Source organism: Cryptotermes secundus, unplaced genomic scaffold (genome assembly GCF_002891405.2).
Source record: "Cryptotermes secundus unplaced genomic scaffold, Csec_1.0 scaffold79, whole genome shotgun sequence".
Lineage (NCBI taxonomy): Eukaryota > Metazoa > Arthropoda > Insecta > Blattodea > Kalotermitidae > Cryptotermes > Cryptotermes secundus.
In genome coordinates, this window is record NW_019741974.1 from 3271825 (window position 1) to 3297295 (window position 25471).

The 25471-nt window shown below is 43.1% G+C and overlaps 2 protein-coding genes across 2 annotated transcripts in view; one reads left to right on the forward strand and one right to left on the reverse strand.

Annotated features, from left to right (window-relative positions):
- Positions 1-25471, forward strand: part of LOC111872784 (mitochondrial ribonuclease P catalytic subunit) — a 516563-nt gene that overhangs the window by 50448 nt on the left and 440644 nt on the right. The gene's annotated exons all lie outside the window — the stretch shown is intronic.
- Positions 20069-24666, reverse strand: LOC111872785 (collagen alpha-1(XXVII) chain A-like). Its single transcript, XM_023866956.2, has 2 exons — positions 24606-24666; positions 20069-21599 (listed from the first exon to the last, which is right to left on the reverse strand). Exons 1-2 carry the CDS (start codon positions 24618-24620, stop codon positions 20280-20282), a joined length of 1335 nt encoding a protein of 444 aa, XP_023722724.1. The 5' UTR covers positions 24621-24666; the 3' UTR covers positions 20069-20279.

Here is a 25471-nt window from a genome sequence, read left to right on the forward strand (position 1 = left end):
CGCAAGGACCCTACCTGTACACAAACACAGAAAAACGCACACACAAACACTAAACATCCATGCCCTGAGTGAGATTCGAACTCACGATGTTGGCTTCCGAGCGAGCGAAAACACTACACTTAGCTTTACACCGCTCGGCTACTGTGACCGGCCCACATAAAAATTTACTGCACCAAAAATGGACTAAATTTAAATTTAACTTAATTGTTCGCAGGTGATTAGATTTCTTTTGGCTCTATTTTATTAATTACTAGTTATTAAAAATTGTAAATATTTAATAATAACTAAGTTATTATTAAACATTAACAATTTTAAAAATCCACGCTTGCTGCAAAGCAAGCCTTCTTCCACTTACAACGGAGCTGCATTTCAAGAGTTGCATTTATATAGGCCTATAGAATAATCATTGCCGGTCACGGTAGCCGAGCGGTCTAAGGCATTTACTGTCTTCGCTCGCTTGGAAACCGGGATCGTGGGTTCGAATCCCACTTAGGGCATGGATGTTTAGTTTGTGTGTGTGCGTTTTTCTGTGTTTGTGTACAGGTAGAGGCCTTGCGACGAGCTGATCAACTGCCCAAGGAGTCTTACCGAATGTGTAAGATCTAGAAAAACCGAAGTGAACGGAGAAGTTCATGGAGGTAGGCCTAGGCCCACTGGGGCTGTAGAGCCAAGGGGAAAAAATTAATAATATCATATGGACATGTGTTCTTATCTTTTGTAACTTATCATTTCGCACTATAAGAACTTGACTTTCCACAATTCGCATTCGTATAAATAAATATTTATTGCCTAAATAATTCGTAAAGCAGAAGTGAAAGGCGGTTCTCGCTAGTCCTGAACTCCGGTCCATATTGTTAACATCCTCGCCACAGTCTCCATAACTAAATGCCTTGTACAAGTTAGCTCTGAAGAAGGTAAAGGCAAAGCACACTGTTCAGCACATGTCATTTTATCAGCGCAGTTCAGGAATTGTTTTTACTTTAGTCGGTTGCCCAATTAACACTTACCAGTTTCGTCTCCACTAATAGGTTCCAACTGTGTTATGAAACGATAGCTTGTCTTGACACGTTAAACCGCTGTATCAGTCTCAGAGTTACAATTGTATTTACCTTCTACGTACAGTTTAATTAAACTAACTTCATGGAGCTGAGCCCTTCTTGAGAAGCCGCCAGTTGTGTAGCTACTCAAGATCTTCCCAATATTTTATGGAACCGGAAGGTTCATTACCGTGTTCACAAGAGCCCTCCTCTGGTCCCTATCCTGATCCACATCAATTCAGTCCATACCAACCGCCCTATTTCACTCAGATACATTTTAATATTATCCACCTACCTACGTTTTAGCCTTCCTAGTGATCTCTTTCCTTCTGGCTTTTCCACCAATATCCTACATGCATTCATCTTTTCCCCCATTCGTGCTACATGGTCTACCCAACTCATCCTCCATGACTTCATCATTCTTACTATACTTAGAAAAAATGCAAGTTATGAAGCTCCTCATTGTACAGTTTTCTCCAACCTCCTGTCACTTCATCTCTCTTCGGTCCAAATATTCTCCTCAAAACATTGTTCTCAAACACCTTCAGTCTATGTTCCTCTCTTAATGTCAGAGATCAATTTTCACACCCATACAGAACCACAGGCAAAAGTATAATTTTGGGTATTCTAATTTTTATGTTTTTGGACAGCAGACGAGAAGACATAAGGTTCTGGACTGAATGGTAGCAAGCATTACCCGAGTTCATTCTCCTCTTAATTTCCTCCTGAATCAGGTTTTGATTTGTTATCGTCGTTCCCAAATATCTGACCTGTGCCACATTTTATGGAATTGGAACTATTTCATATAACTAATCAATTAATACATTACGAATGGGCAACTTCCACTTTAAAACAATTATCGTATATTTGCTGCATAACTTTCTGTAGAAAGTAACAGCGACAGATACAAAGTTCTCTGTACGGAAATTTCGCATTTCGAGCATGTGTATACCCAGTTATTACTGTACTTCAAAATACCGGGGAAGTTCATGGACATAGTAACAACTCTAACTCTGTAAGGTTTGAGGTTTTCGCGGCGGTGACTACGGAGAAAGCAGTCTTCTGGGATGTGACACTGTGTAGATGTGGTGTTAACCGACGTTTCGGATGAACTTCGGTTAATACCACATCTACATGGTGCGACATCCCAGAAGACTGCTTTCTTCAATTCTAACTTTATTCAACAGGCGCAGTTTTCGAACTCCCAGTTTGGACATTCACCAGACTGACCCAAGATATAGCTCGGTTTTGCCAGTCCCTTGAGGCTAATTCCAGGGCAGTACCACAAATTAGGCAACAATCGCTTTCTTCCAACTCTTTTCCAGTTCACTGTCTAATCGTTCTGCTACTCAACACTGTGAAGTGTTTTCTGAGACACTAATCGCTTCGTTCGGACGTTCAGTATTCATATTAAGCAATATTACTTGAACAGTTCAAAGTGTACCGTCAGATATTCTAAGATAACATTTTTCATTACCGAACAGACTACTCTAGCGATAGCCATCTAGACCTGAATTCTGGAGGTGCTTGGTTTGAATCCAGGGCGGAAGATAAGCTGCCCTGACTTAAGTTTATGATGGTGTTCCTGAGAATCTACAGGCAAATGCCAGGCTCGTGCCTCAATGAGGCTGTGACCGCGTCCTCCAAAATCATTTTAATTCATTATTCATCAACCATCAAGCCATTCGATGCTGCATAATCTACATATTGACGGAGTCGTAAAACACGTAAAGTACATTATAATGAAGTAGAATCTACGAGTAAATAAATTGAAAATTACCTACAACAGATTTTGACAGTTCCATACCTCACGCGGTTAATGGCCGACTTCCCAACTCGGTGACCAGGGTTAGAGCCCGGGTGAGGTCATTGGGGAATTGTGGTGGACAACGTAGCACTGGGGCAGTTTTTCTCCGAGTACTTAGGTTTCCCCTGCCAATTCGCATTCGAAACATTTCTCCACACTCATCATCTAAAATCCGGGGCTGGTACAATATTGAATTTAGTGGCCGACGTACCAAGTGGACTCAGTCTCACCCCATAAAAACATGACAGATTTTTAAAAGCAGCATTCATTAAAGTGCTACGAAATAAATATCTGTAACAGATCTACGTTTAGAAGAACTTAGTAGCTTTGAAGAGACTGCACTCAAGGTGAAGATATCTTGAGTGAATAAACTCCAAGAAGCAGGATATTTCTTGAGAAGCTAACAGTACCTTAACAAGTAACGAATTCCTGCTTCCTTTATGGAACCTGAATGTTTATTAATGTAGCCAAAAACATCGCCCGTTATATTTTGTGAAAATAATATTTTCCTTACATTCGAAGTTACAAACCCAAACGAATATTAATGTGAAGGGTGAGCTTGAACTAGGATAAAAAGGAATTTCATCTGAAAGCTTGAAATTCGCCGACCGATTCTATGGGACACGTATAAAATTTTGACTTCGACTGAAAAGGCGAGTTCATATTGTAACGGATTTGATTAATGCATTGTCAGGCAAGAACTCTGTAAGCACGGTCCAACAAGCAACAACAGAGGAAGCTGTGTTTTTCATGTCCGTGTTGACGTCACAACAGTGGATAGTGATCACGTGACAAGCGTTTTCTGTAGATCTGACCGGCGCGCCAATAGGTGGCTGTATAGCGCATTTCGATGGTAATTCTATTCGAAATTGAAGAAAGATTTTCACGCAACTAATAAATATTACTTCTTATAGGTAGCTGTTGGGCAAAAGGACGCAGCTTAAGTACCTTTAGGCAACTTCTACACGAGAGCACAAAATGCGTCCGTTGTAGAAATAAACAAGAGAGGCGAATACTATGCTTTCTTCTGGCTCCACTTCAGACAAAAAACTACCCACCGCATTCTGCAACTGTGTGGTGTCCTCAGCAACGTCCCGTCATAAAGTACGTTCGTTACAACGAATGCATTTTGTGCGCTCGTGTAGACGCTGGCTTGGTGGTATTTAGAAGCAATACGTCATGATTTAAGGGCAGAAAATCCCGCGTTCGATCCCGGGTCTGGTCAAGTGGGATTTGTGGTGGACAAAGTGACACTGGGGCGGGTTTTCTCCGAGTATTTCGGTTTTCCCTGTCAATATTCATTCCACCAAATTCTCCATCATCATAACACCCAGGGCAGGCTACAATAGGCCAATCAGTAGCCGCCGTGTCGAGTGGACCCAGTTGGACTCCACCCCCCACTAAGAGAATTAAAAAAAAATTAAGTGCAGAAAATCTGCTAAGAAGACCGCTGGGTATCTGCTATTTCGACGATGGCAGAACAGACGGAAAGGAAGTAGGAGATCTATTCAAGAGAAGAGTGTTCATTCACTATGCAGAATTCTACGCTACAGAGAACATTTTTTTTTCTTGGCACTACAGCCCCAGTGGGCCTAGGCCTACCTCCATGAACTTCTCCGTTCACTTCGGTTTTTCTAGATCTTACACATTCGGTAGGACTCCTTGGGCGGGTGATCAGCTCGTCGCAAGGCCTCTACCTGTACACAAACACAGAGAAACGCACACAAACATCCATGCCCTGAGTGGGATTCGAACCCACGATCTCGGCTTCCGAGCGAGCGAAGACAGTACGTGCCTTAGACCGCTCGGCTACCGTGACCGGCCCAGAGAACATACATATACCTATATAACAACTGGGGAACTGAATTGCTTTAGTGGAGAAATAATTGGAACTATGTTTTCAGCAGGTTAGTAGGACCAACTCCGGTCTAGAAAACCAAGATTAACGGCCATGGGGATCCATTGTGCTCTCCACGCAACATTTTCTATCCGCTAAAGTTGGAACTAACTTCGCCGACTAGCTGCGGTCGCTCGGTCGGTATAGTTCGCTTACGGACTAAAACCATGGCGTTTGTTTAAGAGGCCAATTATTTACGAACTCGTCCTGCAATTCTGCCCCATAATTAGAATAAAATTAAAGTGCAATACACATTTTCCTTGGATTTGTGGTAAAATTATTGGAGTTGAAAACAAATCATGTGAAGTGATGAGTAGCTTCTTGTCACTTACCAGAAAGATTCTCACGTCCATGTTGTGGCAATTGACACTAATCCTTTGCGAATGGAGATGCGCTGTGCGCATGCTCAGTTTATATAGCGTCCACATAACAACACGCATGCATGAGCCTACAAGAACTTTCTTTGTGTCCCACTTCTAAGAGCAGAACTTTGGAGGACCAGAATTTTTATATATCACTAGCGAAGCGTCGGTCATTGTTACACATACTCCTCATGTTTTTTGATGCGTCACGCGATGTAGAAACGTTCGTTTATTCTTTCAGTGTGTCAGAAAGTACTTACATGTTAATGCACCTTCCCACGGTTCGGTGGCAATAACGAATTTCTCGGCATAACACACAAAATTATGATAAAGACGTGAATGTCATGGTAATTCACGGTTATAAAGAAGTAGAAAGGCGGCACTGAGATGCACAATCGTCGCTCGAGATTTTGTACTGTTCTTCAGTCCTCCTCTTCATTCTTGCAAATCCAATTCAGTAGTTTTCTGAACTGTTTACCAGTATTGGTATTATCTGCATAAATATATAAAGTGTTTGTTCTCGTACTTAATATAGCGTTTGTATAATATACGCGTGCCGGTCACGGTAGCCGAGCGGTCTAAGGCAAGCACTGTCTTCGCTCGCTCGGAAGCCGAGATCGTGGGTTCGAATCCCACTCAGGGCATGGATGTTTGTGTGCGTTTTTCTGTGTTTGTCTACAGGTAGAGGCCTTGCGACGAGCTGATCACTCGCCCAAGGAGTCCTACCGTATGTGTAAGATCTAGTAAACCGAAGTGAAACGGAGAGTTTCATGGAGGTAGGTCTAGGCCCAAATGAGGGCTGTAGCGCCAATGGAAAAAAATATACGTGTAAAATGACGGTCACGATAGTAGCTCGGTCTGAGGCATGAACTGTCTTCGCTCGCTCGGACACTAGGATCGTGGGTTCGAATCGTTCTCAGGACATGAATGTTTGGTATGTGTATGCATTTATGTTATGTCTGTGCTGTCCCGTGTTTAGGTAGCAGCCTTGTGATGGGCTGATCACTCGTCAGAGGAGTCCTACTGTCTGCGAAAAATCATTACGGAACTGAAAAAGAGGTCAGGTATCACAATGGGCTAGAAGAGCCATTAGGAAAAAATGTATAGTCTAAAATGTCTCGAACGCTGTAGAAGTTTAATATCCTGGGTCACTATAATCTACTTTTCTTCATTTTTCTGCCCACCATTATAATCTCATAATTCATAAGGGTTTAATGATATATCCTTACAAAATTTTCCCACCTGTGATACATTTCCATTATACTTAAAGGAGGATGATTTGGGGGACATTAACATTCATATAGAATGAATAAATGACCGGAAAATATTAGGGTAAATATTGTTACGGAGTTGTTTCCATAGATGTGAAGGTTAATTTATCATAGATTTGGAGAGTTAAAAAGTACGAAGTCGAATATCGGATTGATCTGCTTCAACATCAAGACATTCGGAGGCCATGCCATAGCTCAAGCGGTTAGTCGCTGGCTTCACATCGCGGCGGTCCGGGTTCGATCCCGGGGTCTGGTCAAGTGGGATTTGTGGTGGACGAAGTGGCGATGGGGCAGGTTTTCTCCGAGTACTTCGGTTACCCCTGCCAATCTTCATTCCACCAATTGCTCCACAATCACCCTCACCTATCACCTGGGGCTGGTACAATAGGCCAGAAGTGGCCGCAGTACAAGGGATTTAGTCCCACCCCACTAGCAATAAAAAAATGAAATTCGGAAGTTTTCTGAACACGGTTGTTGAAAATAGTTCCACGAAAGAAGTTTATTTCTTGGCGTCGTGAATAATGTTTCGCTTTTCATGAAAGGTCTGGAGATAAAGATTTATTTATTTATTTATGCGTGCCGATCTGAATATCAATAGAGTTATGGAATTAGTCAGTACAGTTCCTTGCCTTCCTCCACTACGGTGAGACGCAAGTCACACATAATACAGTATAGAGGCCTACACATAATAGAATCCGTTCTTTCTGTGGCCAGTATCAAGTGAATGCGCAGTATATTTAGTTGACCCTAGTAACAGAACAGCGAGTAATTAATTGGACGCATGAGGTAGTGAAACAAGAACTTGGGGCGGGTCTCATTGTTAGTTGTACACTTCTTACCTCTGTCGTACTTCTCCTGACGTGCTGACTTGCGGCCATGACTGATGAAATAACGCAGTTAATATTGTTGCTTTATGTGTATTGTTAAGCTATTTGGCAGAATTTAAAATTCTTTTCTTTATCAGAAATACCGACGGTCTTCCTTATTTGACAGTGAATTAACTTTCTACAGATGTTGCACATACTTTTCGGTAAAGAAGCAGCTAATCCCGTGTTGCGGGGTTTCCTTCCTTAGCGTTTTATTGTTGCCTGGTGAATAATAACCTCTTTCATTGTGTTCGTGAAATCTCGCCATGAACGAGACCTGAGCTAAATCAGATGCTTATACACATGTTTTGTAGAGGTTATTTTGGTGTTATCTTCTCATGTTCTTATATACGTGTTCTTAAATATACAGGTTCCAAAGCTTCCGGTATCATGACACGAAGACTGTTTAAAGGTTCGGCCACACAGAGCGCTACGCTATGTTCTCTACGTACGCTACGTACGCTGTGTACACTGCGACGCACCTAACATAAGGAACATAGCGTACGTAGCGTACGGTAGTCTGTGTGGCCAGTCACATTGGCAATAAAGGGAGGTATTTTTCTGTTCGTATGGCGAACATAGCGTACGTAGCGCTCTGCGTGGCCGAACCTTAACGACTTTGATCTCATAACATGGAAGTACTGTATACTAAAATTGACAGGGAAAGAGAACGGAAAAATTCTGACCCGCCAAGGGGAAAGGAATAAGGAAAGAAGGGTTAGGAGCACCAGACGGAGTAGGTTAGGACAACAGTAAGGAGTGTGACTGGAAATTGAGAGGATACCCTTTTGAAATTCGTTGCCGTTCATGGTTTTCCTCGCCTTCTTCATATGTATTCTGTGACTGAACATCAAAATATGCTAACATCTTACATTTCACATCTTACCTAACTGAAGATTAATAATCGCTTCCAAAACGTCGCTATGTTACCTTTGCAGTTGATAAATGGTAATCAAACAAATTTATCCCTAGAACTAAATAATAGGACGTCTGCGGATTAATATTATAATATCAGTGGAAGTCGGAATGACTGTGAAGTGTGTAGTCCGTTGCAAGTCAATTGATGTTTCGGTAGAATATGCCGGCTCCATCTTCAAGTTTGGGGCAGAGCCACAGTTCTTGCTTTGCTTGCTACATGCTTCAAGATAGTTTCTTGCTTTGTTTACTGTTTAATACTGAAGATGGGGGCGACATATTCCTTCGAAAACTAGGTTGTTTTTCAATGTACTACACGGCGTTATATCCCGCAGGATATCACCACCGTGTGAGAGCCTCAATTCCGCAATTATTTTTTATTGTTAGTGGGGTGGGACTAAGTCCCTTGTACTGCGACCACTTCTGGCCTATTGTACCAGCCCCAGATGATAGGTGAGGGTGATTGTGGAGCAATTGGTGCAATGAAGACTGGCAGGGGAAACCGAAGTTCTCGGAGAAAACCTGCCCCAGCGCCATTTTATCGACCACAAATCCCACTTTACCAGACCCCGGGATCGAACCCGGGCCGCCACGGTGGGAAGCCAGCGACTAACCGCTGAGCTATGGCGCGGCCTACTCATTTCTGTTAGAGGCTGAGTCTACCCCAGAGCCATAATGCGGCTGGAAGGATTAAGTCAATTGAAAAATTCAATGACATAATCGGGAAAATGCTAAAATATAGCTGAAGAAGTTTAGTTAACCCAGTTCACAATTTATATGCCAGACGTAACAAAAAGCGACGCAGGAGCCAGGATAATCCAATTGTTTTGACTGACTACGGTCTGGACGACCGTCGTTGCATTCTCGGCAAGGCCACCGCATCCAAATCGTTCCTAGGACCCACCCGATCTAGTGTGCAGTGGATAACCGGGACTTTAAGTAAAGGAGTTAAGAAACCGGGTCATGAAACACCTACGCCTAATGTAAGAATAGCATACATGGAGCTATACCTCCGCTCTCCCATATGCCTCCATGGAGTCCCAGAGACACTCACGATCATTCAGTTGCAGTGCTGTGCAGTTGTTTCACAAAATAAGTAGTAACTTCTATTTAATACTATAGAAGTAGCTTTGTAATGAATGAAAATTTGGGGATTTCAGAAGGAACAAATTAGTTTAAGGCATTTTTCTAATTTGTATTTTTGTATGAACTACAACGTTATTTACAGCAACACAGACAGCATAGAGATATATTTGTTTTTGATTAAGTGAATCGATGGGTACGTAGTGTGTGGTGATATAATGCTGAGTGTTTAATTCTTGTATGCACCACTGGACTCTGCAGGAGTACTGTGTCCTGAATTCTGAAGGGAGACGGAACCAACTGAAGATGATCCTCCATGGCCGGTCACGAGGTTTGTTGTCGATGTTGCTGTGTAGCCGGATCGATGTCCTGAGCTGATGCTACTAGATCCTGAGCGAAACCCAGAAACGTGTCCTAACTCAGAGTTACCGGAGTTTAATATGTAGCTGGATCCATGTCCTGAGCTGCTGCTACTTGATCCTGAGCGAAACCCAGAAGCGTGTCCTAATTCAGCGTTTCCGGAGCTTGATATGTAACTGGATCCATGTCCTATGTTTTCACTTCCATCAGAAGAATGTCCGATTATTAAATTCCCAGACCTAAATGCAGAACTGTGTCGTGTACTGCTTCCGGCACTTCCAGAAGAATGTCCGAACACTGAACTTCCAGCAGCAGTTCCAGAACCATGACCTGTACTGCTTCCGGCAATTCCAGAAGAATAACCGAATACTGAACTTCCGGTTCCAAATTCAGAACCATGCCCTATACTATTTCCGATACCTGCAGAAGAATGTCCTATTATAGAATTTTCGGAACCGAAATTGGTCCCGTGTCCCATACCATTTCCGCCGTTTTGCAAAGTATGTTCCGTGAATGTGCCAACAGACCCTACACTGACGCCAGATGGCTGCCTAGCGGCAGAAGTTACTGAGCCGTGTATTTTGCTGGCTATATGATTAATGTTTGGACCTGAGAAATGTCCTTCACCAGATCTTGAACCATGCACGGATTGGCCTGCACCGCCGTGGAAGTTGCCTCCAGTTCTAAAACCTCCTGTGTTACCGGACGAGAAGAATACTGTCTCGGGGACTTCAGCGTTGATGGTTTGAGGTACAGGGACAGCCACAGGCTGGAGCACCTGCACGGGTATAGTCTGAGGGACAGGTACGGCGTATGGTTGAGCAACAGGGATAGGAGCTGAATGAGCCACAGGGCGAGTTACTGTTATGGGATAGGGCCTCAGTACAGTAATGGGGATTGCCTGAGGTATGTGCACAGGGACCAGACGAGGAATAGGGATAGAGTAGGGAGCAGGGACAGGCACAGGGACGGGTCTGTTTACGGTTACTGGTACTGGCTGGTGCACAGGGACGGGCACTCTTTGCGTTATGGTGTTCACCTGTACCTGTCCCCTTGCAGTTTCGTCATAACCGGCACCACTGCCGAAACCTCCGTAACCATAACTGCCGGACCCGAGCCCATATCCTGCCGATAACATTCCAGGTCCATTATGACCTCCTGTGGATATTGCTTGTGAGGATATAATCTCGCCAGTTCCCTGCCCTACGTTGCCTATATGAGCCCCGAATCCAAGCCCAAGTCCTCCGTGTCCTGAGTTTCCTGTTGTGATGAGGATAATTCCGCCCTGTCCATACCCAGCGGAACTGAGACCAGTGATTTCGTGACCAATGTTCGTCGAACTCAGTTCGATCCCCCCCTGACCGAAGCCAGGAACATTAAGGATTCCTCCATGTCCTAGCCTGCCTGCACCGTGTCCTGAGTCGGCTGACTGCGGACCGCTGCCATGAACAGCTCCGATATTTCCTCGTTTCTGCGGTTTCTTGTCAAATTCCGTGCTATTTTTCACTTCTTCTGCAGCAACCACAATTGCTGTAAGACACATCTGTAAAGAGAAATATATGCTATATGAGCCACTCTTGAACAAAATTGGATTCTTAAGCCGAGCAGCATTGAGCAAGCGTGACATTTTGCGTGCATAGCTGGAACTAAAATCGCACATAACATTATGAATTGAAACCTCTATTGACCGGACTACTAGGGTGACCTGAGCGTAGGTAAGGGAATAGAATAAAAATATTTTAGAGAAATGTTTATGCAGTGTAGAATGAACTTCAAAATCCTACGATAGCGTGAAGTGACAGTATTTTGGAATACAGAGACTAAACTTGATGTTCCATGGAACTATCTATTTACTGAATGGCTGAATAATTATCATCTTCTTAAGGAACATTTTGTATCTTGGTATTTAACAGTTAACAGAAGAAAATCCTTCATGCAAAGCTTATTTGCGCTTGGCTAATGACCCAAATTCCATGCACTTTGTGAAAAACGAACGTTCATTACAGTGCCCAGCAGACACCGTCCTAAAACCAAACTTGAGTCAGATCAATCTGTTACACATATTTCTCTAAAATACATACATAATAAAAATGTAACGTCTGAGCATGGGACTCTTCAGGTTTCCGGCTAAAATTTTGTGTGTAATTTTCATCATTTCCCCTGTGTGCTATATGAACATATTTGATAGAATGTAAAATTATAAAGTTCCTCAATGAGGAACCCTCCCCAGCTTCTTCTCATAACTTTCCTCTAGGGTCGAATATTCTCCTCATCGTGTTCCCAAGCACCCTAATCTATAGGGTGAGGGCAGAAGTTTCATACTCATAAGAAACTACAAGTAAAATTAGTCTGAAATTCTGTATTGTTTAAATTTTGTGGTTTAAAAAGGAAACAGAAACAGAAAGATTTTGAACTGGATGGTAGCAAGCAACGACCAATTTTAACTTTCTTTAAATCCATTCCTGAATTTTAGTTTGTCCTGTTACAGACGTTCACAAGAAAATAAGCTTGCAATATTTTCGTTGGCTTTATTGAGAACCTAAGTACATAGTATGAGACTTTTGTAAGTTCGCCTCACGAGACATGTTTTTCTCTGTTTCCGTGTAGACCAACTTCCGCATTAGCATCTAATATTTCTGTTGTTTTTGTTAAAGAATTAATATTATTGTAAGTTTTGAGGTTTTCACGGCGATGACAATGAAGAAAGTTGTCTTCTGGGTTTAGGCACCGTGTATTCTTCGTTTTGGCCGACGTTTCGGAGGAACGTAGCGCCTCCATCTTCAGAGCAATTGAATAGCTGCGGAGAGGAGTAGCAGCTACTGCTCTCCGCAGCTATTCAACTGCTCTGAAGATGGAGGCGCTACGTTCCTCCGAAACGTCGGCCAAAACGAAGAATACACGGTGCCTAAACCCAGAAGACAACTTTCTTCAATTAATATTATTGTTCAACTAAATACCATCTGCAGTAGAGGCCAGAAGCTGGTGCGTACCATTCAGTTGCAACGCCCTCCACCCATGGATTTTTTATCTTCCTAATGCATTTTAAACCAAAGTTGAAAACATGTCGATATAGCACATATTTATTTCAGACCACTCTGAGTAGAAATCGACAACACAAGTACGAATACTTACCTATATGATTTTTGCTTTAGAAGGAAATGGTTCTACTTACCAGGAGAAGCCTCATGGTGGTAATGAGATAGCTACTTGCGGCGAAATGGTAATTCTTATATCGTGTTACAAGATTTATTTATACGTAGGCTCAACTATGCATGAGCGAGAAGATGAGGAGGCGGAGGCTGTACTTTCACTGTCTGGAGTCGTGCAGAAGCAGACCAATTTCCACACACTTCTCCCCCGAAACAATGACTCCTTTCTCGAAGAAAGTGTTATGTCCCTGACATTGTCACTTTGTGAGACACAAATCGTGATCTTCCAGGTCGCACACTTTTAATTGCGTCTCGAGCTGTCGCACAACTGTGAAATTACGTCCATAGTGACCTCTGAGGTTCACTTTAGGCTGTAAGCAGAGGTCGGCCTCAACCGGGCGAGTGTGATGAAAATTATTCGTCTGGGAATAACAATAATAGGCCGTGGAGTCTCATAGATTTGTAAGAGGCTGAGGCTCCCACATCTTCTAGACAGTCCGGTTAGAAATGGTGCTAGTTTATCAGCCTTAAGCGCCGACCGCCCTTAACCCCCAGGAAGATTCCTGAGTCAACCCCAGGGCCATAGTGCGGCTGGAAGAATTAGGTCACTTGAAAAAATCCACCTCTTCGGTACTCGAAACTGCGATCTTCCGGATGTAGCGTAGTGCCTCAACCAACTACGCCACCGCGTGCCCCCGGGAATAACAATGAAAGTATAAAATATTTTTCCATGGTAGGAAATGATGGGTTACCTGAGATAGTTCAATCGGCATATCTTAATCGTTTGGTCCTCATTTAATTACGCACAAGAAATTCACTTACTTGAAGATATAGATAAATTACAATATTATTGTTGTTATAGAATTCGAAGGCTCTTACAATCTCCTCTGTTTCAAAAAACCCTGAAGGTCATAGTTTACAAAAGAACGGTGTTTTCTGTTGTCTTATGTGAACACGGAAGTTAACTTTTTCTTTTTGACGAGGGAGATGAATTACTAGTGGCTGAAAGAAGAGTTTCGGGGGAAACATTTGAATCTAGGAAGGATAAAGAGAAGAATATATGAAGCAGGAAGGAACCCCGTGATTTTCCCAGCTTAACTTCTGTTATTAAAATAGAGAAATACAATAGGGTAAGTTTCGCTGAAACTGTGGTTGAGATGAACGAGGGAAGGAACAAAACAAAACAAAACAAACAAACAAACAAACAAACTCCGTAATTTTAGTCCGCAAGCGAACTATACCGACCGAGCGACCGCCGCTTGTCGGCGGGTAGATGGTGTCGCGTGGTCAGCGCAACGAATCCCCACGGCCGTTAGTTTCGGTTTTCTAGACCGGAACCGCCATTTCCTTGAAATAGCTCCTCAATTATCCTGAAGAGGCTGATTGGACCCCGTTCCAGACCCACTACTTCTCAGAAAAAATTTGGTAGTTCTGGGAATCGAACCCGGACCTCTGGATCTGTAGCCAGGAACTCTGACCATTAGAACACAGAGGCGGTCGAAAGAGGAAGGAATTTGTAAAGAATATTATCGACTTATAGAATAACCATCTTGTTTCTATATTTCTATGGTTGCCCTACATCAGTGCTCTGAGGGCCTACATTATAACAGGCAATGACTTTATTTCTTTCAGATCACAGTCATCCATTCATTATTGTCCTTATTTTTGACAGAAAGGGCACGCGAGGGTGTAGTTGGTTGAGGTACTATGTTACGAGCCTGAAGGTGCAGGTTTGAGTTCCGATGAGGTGGATGTTTTTTAATTGACCTAATCCTTCCAGCCGCACAATGGCCCTGAGTTTGACTCAGTCTCTAACAGAAATGAGTACCAGGAATCTTCCTGGGGGTGAAAGGCGGGCGGCGCATAAGGCTGACAGCCTTACTGCCATCTATGAGCCGATTGTCTAGAGTCGACGCCTCACAATTCTATTGGTTTTTACGGCCTGTTACAGGGATAGCTTTATCTCTACCTGTCACCTTACTTTTGACACTACTTACTACACATCACTGTAGGCAGTTCACCAAGCCACCGTACTATCCTTAAGACCTGACGCTTTATATGTATGTCCATGGTTTATGCTAACCGTCTTACAGTGTATACACTTTTTCACCTTATTCTTCACTTCCACACTACATGTTTCAGCACTAATGTGCCATCCTCAGGTGTCTTTATGCACGTTAAACTATTGTACTGCATGCCATGATGTCTTCATTCTAAAATGACTAAAATCTGTATTTGACATATATGTCGATGAATTCTAAATAATAAAACTTTTCAGGATTCATCCTACGTCGCACTAAAACACGCGAATTACGCCAATCCTCTTTTATGTGAGCATTCTTCCTACATATATTTGTGTATCGTGTTCTGTGTTGTGTTTTGCTCCTGTTACTGCATGCGTTGTACTGCTGGATAAGGTGAAAAAGTGTATACACTGTAAGACGTTTAGCATAAACCATGGACATGAATCAGTGTAACAGGACGCTAAAATATAACAGCTTTATATGTAGTTTGAATATTAGGTTCCATCATAATGACTCCAAATGTATGCAGTACTCCAGAATTTCAAAAGCAGGAGCCAATGTTACAGTTAACGGAGATAAGTATTTCAAACGCAACCAATTCCTTTGAACCAAGTCCTCACCTGGAAACCAATAGTCGCTCATTTGATTGAGAAATTACTCCGAGGTTTATTACCGTGTTTACAAGCTTCCGTCATTGCGCTCCGAGCCAGTTGAATCAGTCCTCACTCATTTTAATGTCACCCTCTCATTTTGTTCAGGTCTCCCGCTGCTCTTTTGTCCTTATTCATCTAAAATTGTAATCTATTTATAATACCTCTAATTCGTGCCAAGTGTTCCGCCCAGCCATCTATCTTCATTTTATCGCTCACCCTAATAGTTACAAGTGAAGAGTACAAGGTTCTATTTTTTTCCTTAGTGGGCTGAGACTGAGTCTACTTGGTACTGCGGCCACTTCTGGCCTATTGTACCAGCCCCAGATGATAGGTGAGGGTGATTGTGGAGCAATTGGTGGAATGAAGATTGGCAGGGGAAACCGAAGTACTCGGAGAAAACCTGCCCCAGCGCCACTTTGTCCACCACAAATAGCACATAACCTGAACTGGGCTTGAACCCGGGCCGCCGCTTTGGGGAGCCAGTAACTAACCGCCTGAGCTATGGCCCTGCAGTACAAGTTTCTAAGTTCCTGGTAAAGAGTTCTGAAGGCACTGATCAGATTCTTCTGCCCCGCAACGTGATACACCGACTGGCTCCCGTATCACGTAAATACACATCGGAGTTCTGCAAAACAAAGAGTTCCTTCACCACGTCGGTTACTATCAGCTTCTCAAGAAGGCTGAGTACCCATTTCAGTGATCCTGTCGGCATCTGTGTACGGCTGGCATCGCACAAAGCCATACGATCACAATCGCAATGGAGAGAAATTGCTGTGCTTAACATTTCAATTCCAGCCGTGTATTCAGACACGACTTTCACGGTTGTGTGTTGAATAGCATGGAGAGAAGTATTAGATCGCTTCCATTAATCATAATTTGTGCACCAGCGTTTGTGTTGCGATCCTGTGGAGTGGCGGGATAGTCTAACAGAGACATCTATCATGAGCATGTTTTTGGCTTTTCTGAAGTCCTGTTCCGGCTTGAATATACAACCATTTATTTCAGAACTGTCCTCTCTAGTATTTGCATTGGCGATGCTGGTAAAGTAGATGGTCTAGACCAGCCGTGTCAAACATGCGGCCCCTCAGCTTTTAGAGCTAACTGATATTAAAATCAATATTGAAATTTTAGTAGAAATATTTTTTGTAAAGACAGTTTTCCAACAGACCAGAAGACAAGAAGTCTCACTCAGACATAAATTAGCAGGCTGCAGAAATTCAATGTTTTGCTATTTCTAACATAATTTCTTCTGTAATCTCTCTTTTTATATATTGAAAAGCTGCTTGATACTTGTCAAAAATGGCATTCTCTTACTTTTTAAAACTGTATGATATGTGACTAGGTAGTTATATTGAAATTATTCCTAAATAATAAATAGAATTAAATTTCCTTGTATCAAAATCTAATGTATATTTCTATTTTGAAGTGCGGCCCTGGACTATTATTTATAGGGCTGAGGTGGCCCTCTGTACAATTTGAGTTTGACATGCCTGGTCTAGACGAAAACACAGGGAAGACGAAGCCTATGTTGCTGTTTCGTCAGCGGAATCCAGGACAAAGTCGTAATATAAAGACAACTGATAGATCCTTTGGAAATGTGGTAAAAGTAAGTAAAGTATCCTTGTAATAGGCCTTGGAGGCCCATAGAGTTGTGAGATGTTGAGGTTCCCACATTTTCTAGACAATCGGCTCACAGATGGCGGTGACGTTGTCAGCTTTACGCGCCGGTCACCCATTACCCCCAGGAAGATTCCTGGTACTCATTTCTGTTAGAGGCTGACTCGACCCAAAAGCCATACTCCAAAAATAATTAGAACGATCAAGTCAAGAAGGATTAGGTGGACGGGGCCTGTAACACATATGTGGAAAAAGAAGGTGCATATAAAGGTTTTAATGGGAGAACCAGAAGGAAAGGGACCAGTAGGAAGACCTAGAAATATGTAGGAGGATAATATTACAAAGGATCTTAGAGAGATAGGATGGAGTGGTATGGAGTGGATTGATTTGGCTCACGATACAGACTAATGGCGGGCTCATGTGGCCACGATAATGATACATTCGGTTTCTATAAAATACCAGGAAATTCTGTAGTAGCTGACTGACTCCTTGCTTTTCAAGAAGGGTCCAGCTCCATGAAGTTAAGTTCATTAGTTCTTGTAAGATTTTAGGTTTTCACGGCTGTGACTATGAAGAAACCCGTCTTCTGGGATGTGGCGTCGTGTAGGTATGNGTGACCGTTAAATCCAATCCGCCTCTCATACTCGTTTTCTTCAGTTCTTAGACTACATTAAAATGTGCTAATGCTATCACCATGCTGTCGGTGTATCTGTGGACCCTCGCATAAACCTTTGAATAGCTGAACATTCTCTATAAATCTCGGTATGTTTATCATGGCATCTGAGCTCATCTCAGCAGCGTACTACATAAAACCCTCTCATCAGTATGTGCATCTCTTCTCGTTGCTAGGTACAGGTACGGTAAAAATCTCCTATCGTTGCTAGAAAACGGCTCGATACACACACGCAATATTTGAAGAATTGTTGGAGGTATCGTTTTGTAGGGGGTCCGTGTCATATCAAGGAAAGTAGGCATTTAGTTATTCCCAAAACTTCTTGTTTGTTAATTCCGTATTCTTATTTGAAGTTAAGTTTCTCAAGAAACTCTTAATTTTGTCAAGACACAGTTTCTTACGCGTTTGCTACATTACCGCTCAGCTAATCTTCCTTGATTTTATCGTCGTAATGATATGCGGGGAAGAGTACATTTTAAAGGAACTTCTCGTAATGCAATTTTATCTGCAACAGAATCACTTAACTACAGGTCAATAAATCCATTTTGAAATTGTTTCACGATTTACGCTTTATAATATTTTGACATGATGACTCAAAGCCAGAATTACGGTGCGAGAAGAAACATCCATTGTTAGGATACAGCGGCCTAAACAGCCGGTCGTTGCCATCGGCTATGTAAAGACGTTTTTGCGGACACAGAAGCTGACGCACTAGTGGAGGAATTGTTGGAAAATATACATACAAAAATAGAGAAAAATTGGAGAAGTAATTTTCTGTGTTGGCCACGCCAAGACTCTGTACCGGGACCGAAACCAACACTGAGGGGCGTATGGAGGCGGAGTCGAATACCTCCACCGTAGCCCTGCAAGTCGAAGGAGGCGATGAAATAGGAACCCTTTGTGTAACAACCAAAATGCAGAGAGACAGCGACAGAGACAGAGGCAGTAAACAAGTTACTACCGTTAATAGGCAACGGCCATTTTATTATCATATACCTGTAGGCAAGTCCACATGTTTTCCACCATAATTCCCTTACTTGAATAAAATAGGCTTATGGGATTATGTCACTGTGTATCTGTGTGTGTATCCCTCCTTATCATTACTAGGCAAAGGTTCAGTAAGAACCTTCCCGTTGCAACGAATACACGCAACAATAGGACAGTTGCCGGACGCGTTGTTTTCTCTGCGGTAAATGTCGTATAAAAAAGAAAGTCGGCAATTAGTTTCTCCAGAATTATTGTTTATTTCTAATTCTTTAATACCCACAAAACTACCTTTCTGCATATCTTATAGTTATTAAGAACGGCTCCATGTTTCAACTTTTCTGTCGTCCTCAAATGGTACGACATATAAAGCCCTAATTATTGAATGATTTATAGCGAAAGTTTAATAATTAGAATAATTAGAGTTTTTGAAATTGAATTGAGGAGCCGGGGTAGCGTAGTAGGTATAGCGACTGGCTACGGGCTGGACGACCAAGGGAGCGGAGTTCGAGTCCCGGTAGTGTCAAGAATTTTCTCTTCTCCGTGTCGTCCATATCGGCTCTGGGTCCACCCAACCTCCTATCCAATGGGTACCGAGGGCTATTTTCCAGGGGTTAAAGCGGTAGAGGAGTGAAGCTGACCACTCACCTCCAGCTAGTACCGAGGGCAAGAAAATGTGGATCTATACATCCACTCCTCAAACGCCTTCATGGAGTAGTGCTTAATTAGTTAAGCACAGGGACAACTTTACCTTACCACCTTAGAATGACTGAAAGTGTGGGAACATGTAGTGATTAAGTTTTAGGTAACCGTATAGGTTGTACTGGCGACCATTAAACAGTAAAAATAGAGAAAGAAATATTTACTAAATCTTTCTACTTCATATCAACGTAATTCTAAATGAAAATTTAATTAGAATTTTAATGTAAGATTTGGGTGTTTCATAAAGGCAAATTTCCATAAATTGGTCTTTAGTATTCTGAAATATTGCTACCCTCCTATAAAATTATAACACGTTGTCATACCCCAAAATCCACACTTATATACAGTGTCTTGAAAGTATGTAGATGTTCTTTGGATGTTACATGTCAAGAGGGACAGAAATTAACTGCTGTTTATGCATTCGCCTCAAGAATTGAACGGGAAATATGCGAAAATTTAATATCGTGATGTTGTATTGCAGTACATTCGAAGTACAAATGTCCAGCAATAATAATTATTATGAAGCACAAGAGGGCAGTGTCATAGAGAATACTGTCTATAACTTATTATAATATTTTAAGGAATATTTTTCACTAACATATATAAAAATAACCAAGTTTATTTCTTGTAATTTTAATTAAAATACAATGTGTACCAAATGGACTGAATATTACACAGATGTTATCGTCTCACATAAATGAACCAACGGTTTTACACTGAAGATTGCGGTCACTGAAAAACACAACTCTTATCACAATGATGACTTGGTGTCAATTTTAAGCGCAAATATAATGAAATCGCATTTTTCAGTCATGGCATGTCATACTTATTCATTATATTCCTGGTGTCATCACTAAAGCCTACTTTCATGATCCACGTTTAGCTCTTGGTATAACTCCCATAACCGGATCCTGCCGATGAGCTACCCGCATAATCGGCACTTCCATAACCTCCAGAAGCGCCATGGGAACTACTTTGGCCGCCGGAAGAACCATGAAGGCCGCCCAGGTAGCTCGGAACGTACACTCCTTTCAGAGGCGTTGAAACGTGTCCCAGGCTTAAACCAGAACCATAGCTTGATCCATATGCATAGCCACCTCCGGATGATAGTCCCAGCGGCCCTACAACACCAGCGTAACCACCTGCTCCAATTGAAGACACAGGCGAACCATGACTTGATCCAGTGGCGTAACCACCTCCGGCAGACGAACTGAGGCCCCCTACACCACCAGAATAACCACTTTCACTAATGGACGACACAAGTACCGGCTGAGGCAACGGGACTGCAACAGCCACAGGTTGGGAGACTTGCACGGGTACAGGCCGAGGGACCGCAACAGCGTACGGGCTAGCTACGGCTATCGGAACGTGCTGAGGCACAGGGACAGGGACGGGACGACTGACGGTGACAGGGTAGGGCCTAATCACGGTAACACGTACTGCTTGGGGAATAGACACTGGGACAGGCCGAGGCACTTCCACTGGGTAGGGAGCAGGGACGGACACAGGGACGGGTCTGTTAACTATGACTGGTACTGGCTGAGGGACAGGGACTGGTACTTTTTGTGTCACGGTTGTTACCTGAACTTGACCTGTTCCACTGTCCGTACTAGGAATGCCACCATAAAATCCAGCTCCACCGAAAATTCCGGAGCCAACACCAATTCCTTCAAGTCCAGAACTATGTCCAAGTCCACGTGAACCGAGTAAAATAACCTTACCGGAGCTTCCACCGGAACTGATGCCAATGCTTCCAGGACCAATGCTGCCGGAAGTGAGGTGAGAACCCAAATTGTATCCTCGAAGACCGTAGCCCCCGGAACTAAGAAGCCCCCTGGCGGAACTGAGGCCATGATTATCCTGACCAATGTTTCCTAAAATAAGGGCAACATTTCCATGACCAGTGCTTTCTGAAATAAGGCCAACTTTTCCATAGCCCGTACTTCCTGATATAAGGCCAAACTTTCCATCACCAATACTTCCGGAACCGAGGCCAGTGCTTCCAGAACTCAGGTCATATCCCCCGTAGCTGTACTTTTCGGCGCTGCCAAGTTCCCCAGCTGTGCCGATGCTATATCCAGTGCTCCCGGAAACACCACTGGAGCTGGTTTCTACATTTCCTCTCTTCTGTTGTTTCTTATCTCCCTCGCTTTTATTCTTGACAACCACGCTCTCTGCCGCAAGCGCCAAAGTAAATATCTGAAACAATTATCCCATGGTCATTACAGTGACCCTGAATTATTATTAAAATGTTATGTAGCCGCCCGCCGACGTACAGCTGACACGACTGTTACTCGAGATGAGTTCTTTATCTCAGGGATACGGGTGCTTCGGATATGGGAGTGGAACTCACTTCGGGGTTCATGAATCCGGGTTCTCCAGAACACACCGTGTATTGCAATCGTAATGTAAACTTTCGTACAGTGATCAATCTTCACATTAGCCGCTCCGTCCATCCTACTCGCTACCCCTACTGTAAAACACTTCTCTGCCCTCTGTCTACATTTCACCAACCGTCCTCCTCCGCTCCCTATAACTGACTGCCATCTCTTTACAAGTCCCCCAGTGGGCATAAAACAAAAGAAGAAAAATAACAAGAGAAGGCCAGGGGTCGAGCCCGGCATCTGTCCTACATTTGTATTTTTCGAGATGCCCATCATAAACCTTTTAAGGTCTTCAAGGCACAGGAGCAAGAAACCCAAGACCCCTCCTGGCCGGTCTCGCACAACGTCAGCACATGGGTTTATGACACTAGGAGCAAACTGGCGACGCTAGGGACAATAGTGGCACCCTAAGCCTATGGGTTGGAATACAGGAGCGCGCTGCGGCTGTAACGCGGCATTACAAGTGTTGCGCGGAGTGATTTGGTGCACCTCGAACAAGCGACGCGCAAGCAACGAACCATCTGAAAGAGGCGCGCAAGCCGCGAGCACCTCAGTTCCAGTCTGTCTTCGTCATCCACACGACCAAGGAAGACGAGGAAGCTTTGCTTTTTATAATAATCGTTTTCTCCGGGATTCCACAGTACAGGGAATGATTTGTATGCCTCTATGAGCCCCAAAATATCTTCTTCTGACCACTCCATGTTTGAGGCGTGCGCGCTTCACGAGACAAATGGCAACCGAACCCGGCCACACTGCGGCAACGAATCCCTTTGTGTTCGTCAGAAAAACCGACAGGAACCGGATCGCTGCGCGGCATTTGAGGCGTGCGCTGCGCGTGTTCAAAGTCACGTACACACGAACGAATAAGTCGCGAATCCCGTTCGATCTATGTTGCATTACAGCAGCGGCGCTCTCGTGTATTCCCACCTTAAGGAAGACAATAGTTGAATTATAACTAGACGGTCCCGGGATTGTATCCCACAGGAGGAGCGTCTCTCATGGTGTGAAACAGTGCCTCAATTGGTTATGCCCTTAGTTAAATAATTTCAGCGAGGAACGTACGGTTACAGTTGCAATATCCAATTATTTTTTTCAGAGTTAAACAAGAAACTGAGACGCGTACGTAATTACAAATCCGCTCATAACGTTAAATACTTCATCAAGATCAATTCGCTCATTCGAAATAAAATAATAATCAAGGAATAAATGTAAGTTTGTAAGTGCCACTGCTCATGCTGCTCAAACATACACATAGCAAGTGGCTGTAGACAGACCGAGTTCTTTTTATCGTTGTTCAAGGTCGTAAACTTTTAACACCAGTTAACTGTTTATTGGTCACTGCCATGTTTTCATTTGCACACGCTCTGTTTCGCGTATCCCACAAGGAATAACTGACGAGATGTGGGGCCAGGGGACTCCGACGACGACTTTCCCATAACTTTCTGCCCTACGAAGTGCCAGAACTTCTCATGGAGAAATGAGAGATTATACCACTCATTAAAGGGGCTGAGTTCCATCTTTTTAAATTTTTTTCTCCTTGGCACTACAGCCCCAGTGGGCCTAGGCGTACCTCCATGAACTTCTCCGTTCACTTCGGTTTTTTTAGATCTTACATATTCGGTAGGACTCCTTGGGCAGGTGATCAGCTCGTACACAAGCACAGAAAAACGCACACACACACACAAACTAAACATCCATGCCCTGAGTGGGATTCGAACCCACGATCCCGGTTTCCAAACGAGCGAAACACTACATGCCTTAGACCGCTCGGCTACCGTGACCATCCTTCTTTAAATAGCCAAGCCTAAAATATGATCTTGTTTGATTGAGATTTAAAACCATTAGTGTTAATTTATTTTGAGCATCACCAACAGCAGCCAGAAGTTTATCACTTATTAATATTTAATTAAATACATACCTTAACCCTCTTCAGTGAAATACCGTAATATACTCCATGAAGCGCGTAACAAATATATTCGAGGCCTTCAAACCGCGATGCTTTCTTTACATCACAGTTAATTTCGTTGTTTCAATGAAGAAAAACTTGAGTTTTACGACATTACATTTTTTAAAGACATTTTATTTCATGCCTCCAGTCATTCTCCTGCAGTAAACAGATATCACATGACCTACATTTAGAGTGAGTTTAGCGCCGGAATTTTATCATTGTCTTCCCGAAAAATATTTCTGTTCACGTGATGGTCTAAAACTTTTCCTGTGCTTAATATCATAAGAGCTCCATGAAAATGTGTAGAGGCAGAAGATTTTTAACTTTAGCACTCGATAGAGGTGAGTTTTTGGCTTCGTATCCCGGCTGCATCACTGTGGGATAATAATCCGGTAAGAAGCTGGGTAGGCGCAGAAGCAGTCTGAGCGTTGTGAAGTTTCAAGATCTCCCGTTCTATTCCTTTAAGACACATTTTAATATTATACTCCAATCAAAGGCCGGGTCGTCCAAGTAAATTTTCTCTTTACGATTTTCGACAAATACTTATATGAATTCATCACCTGTCCTATGCGTGCTATATTATCCGCCCATCTCTTCCACTGATATTGGATGATCCTAATAATAATTAATTTAGTGAGGAGTACAAATTACAAATGTCTTCAATTTCTTCAGCATCCTGTCAATTCACTTCTTTTACGCTGAATATGTTCTTCAGAACCCCGTTCTCAGACAAAGTCAGTGTGTGTTCCTCAGGTATGACCACTAATATATGAGAAATGGAGGGCACGTTAAACAATATAACTGTATCTTCAGGAAATGAGCATCATAACGAAAATATGAAGTAGTCACAGCAGTTGATGTGCACTTACTTACCAGCAAGAACCGCATGTTCACGATGTGGACAACTAAAAAGAGATGAATGTTGCTTCCATAATGCATCTGCGGTTTATATAGAGGACCGCACCCTGGAGATGATGAAGCAGGCGGTGGCACTTAACCATCACTTTCACCGTGCTCGCCTTCTCACGGAAGGGGCGGTAAGGGTCACTTTCCCCGCCACTGCTGACCACCAAAGCGGACATTATCATACGTTTTGCAGATGAATGAGTGGGCAACGCTCATAACATCGTCCCGACCGGGAAGTGCGCGCGTCTAGCCCTGGCTCTGACAATCAGTGCGGGTTATTTTCTTTAGTACAGCGGTCATTACCGAATGATAGACGGAGATTTAAAATTGATCGGTTCTTCATTTATTCAATAGGATTTTTTTTTTATTTCATAACTTACGTTGCGCCGGTTGGAGCTTTGGATCTACTTTTATACACTTTTGCAGGACAACAAAAAGAACTCGTACATAAAGTAATTAGAAAACCACACCACGGGATGGCTGCATATCCATTGCTTGAGCCGCATCGCTCTTCCTCCAGTGCGCTGGACATCCCTACAACAAGCCGTGGAGACCCATAGGACTGAGACGTAGAGGCTCCCACATTTTCTAGATAATCGGCTCACAGATTGCGGTGAAATTGTTAGCCTTACGCGCTTGCCGCAGTTTACCTCAGGGAAGATTCCTGGTATTCATTTCTGTTAGAGGTTGAGTCGACCCCAGGGTCATAGTGCGGCTCGAAGGATTGGGTCAATTGAAAAATCCAGTAACCTTATCGGGAATCGAATCCGTGACCTTCCGGGTTGTAGCATAGAGCCTCAGTCAACTACGCTACCACGTGCCCACGTATATAT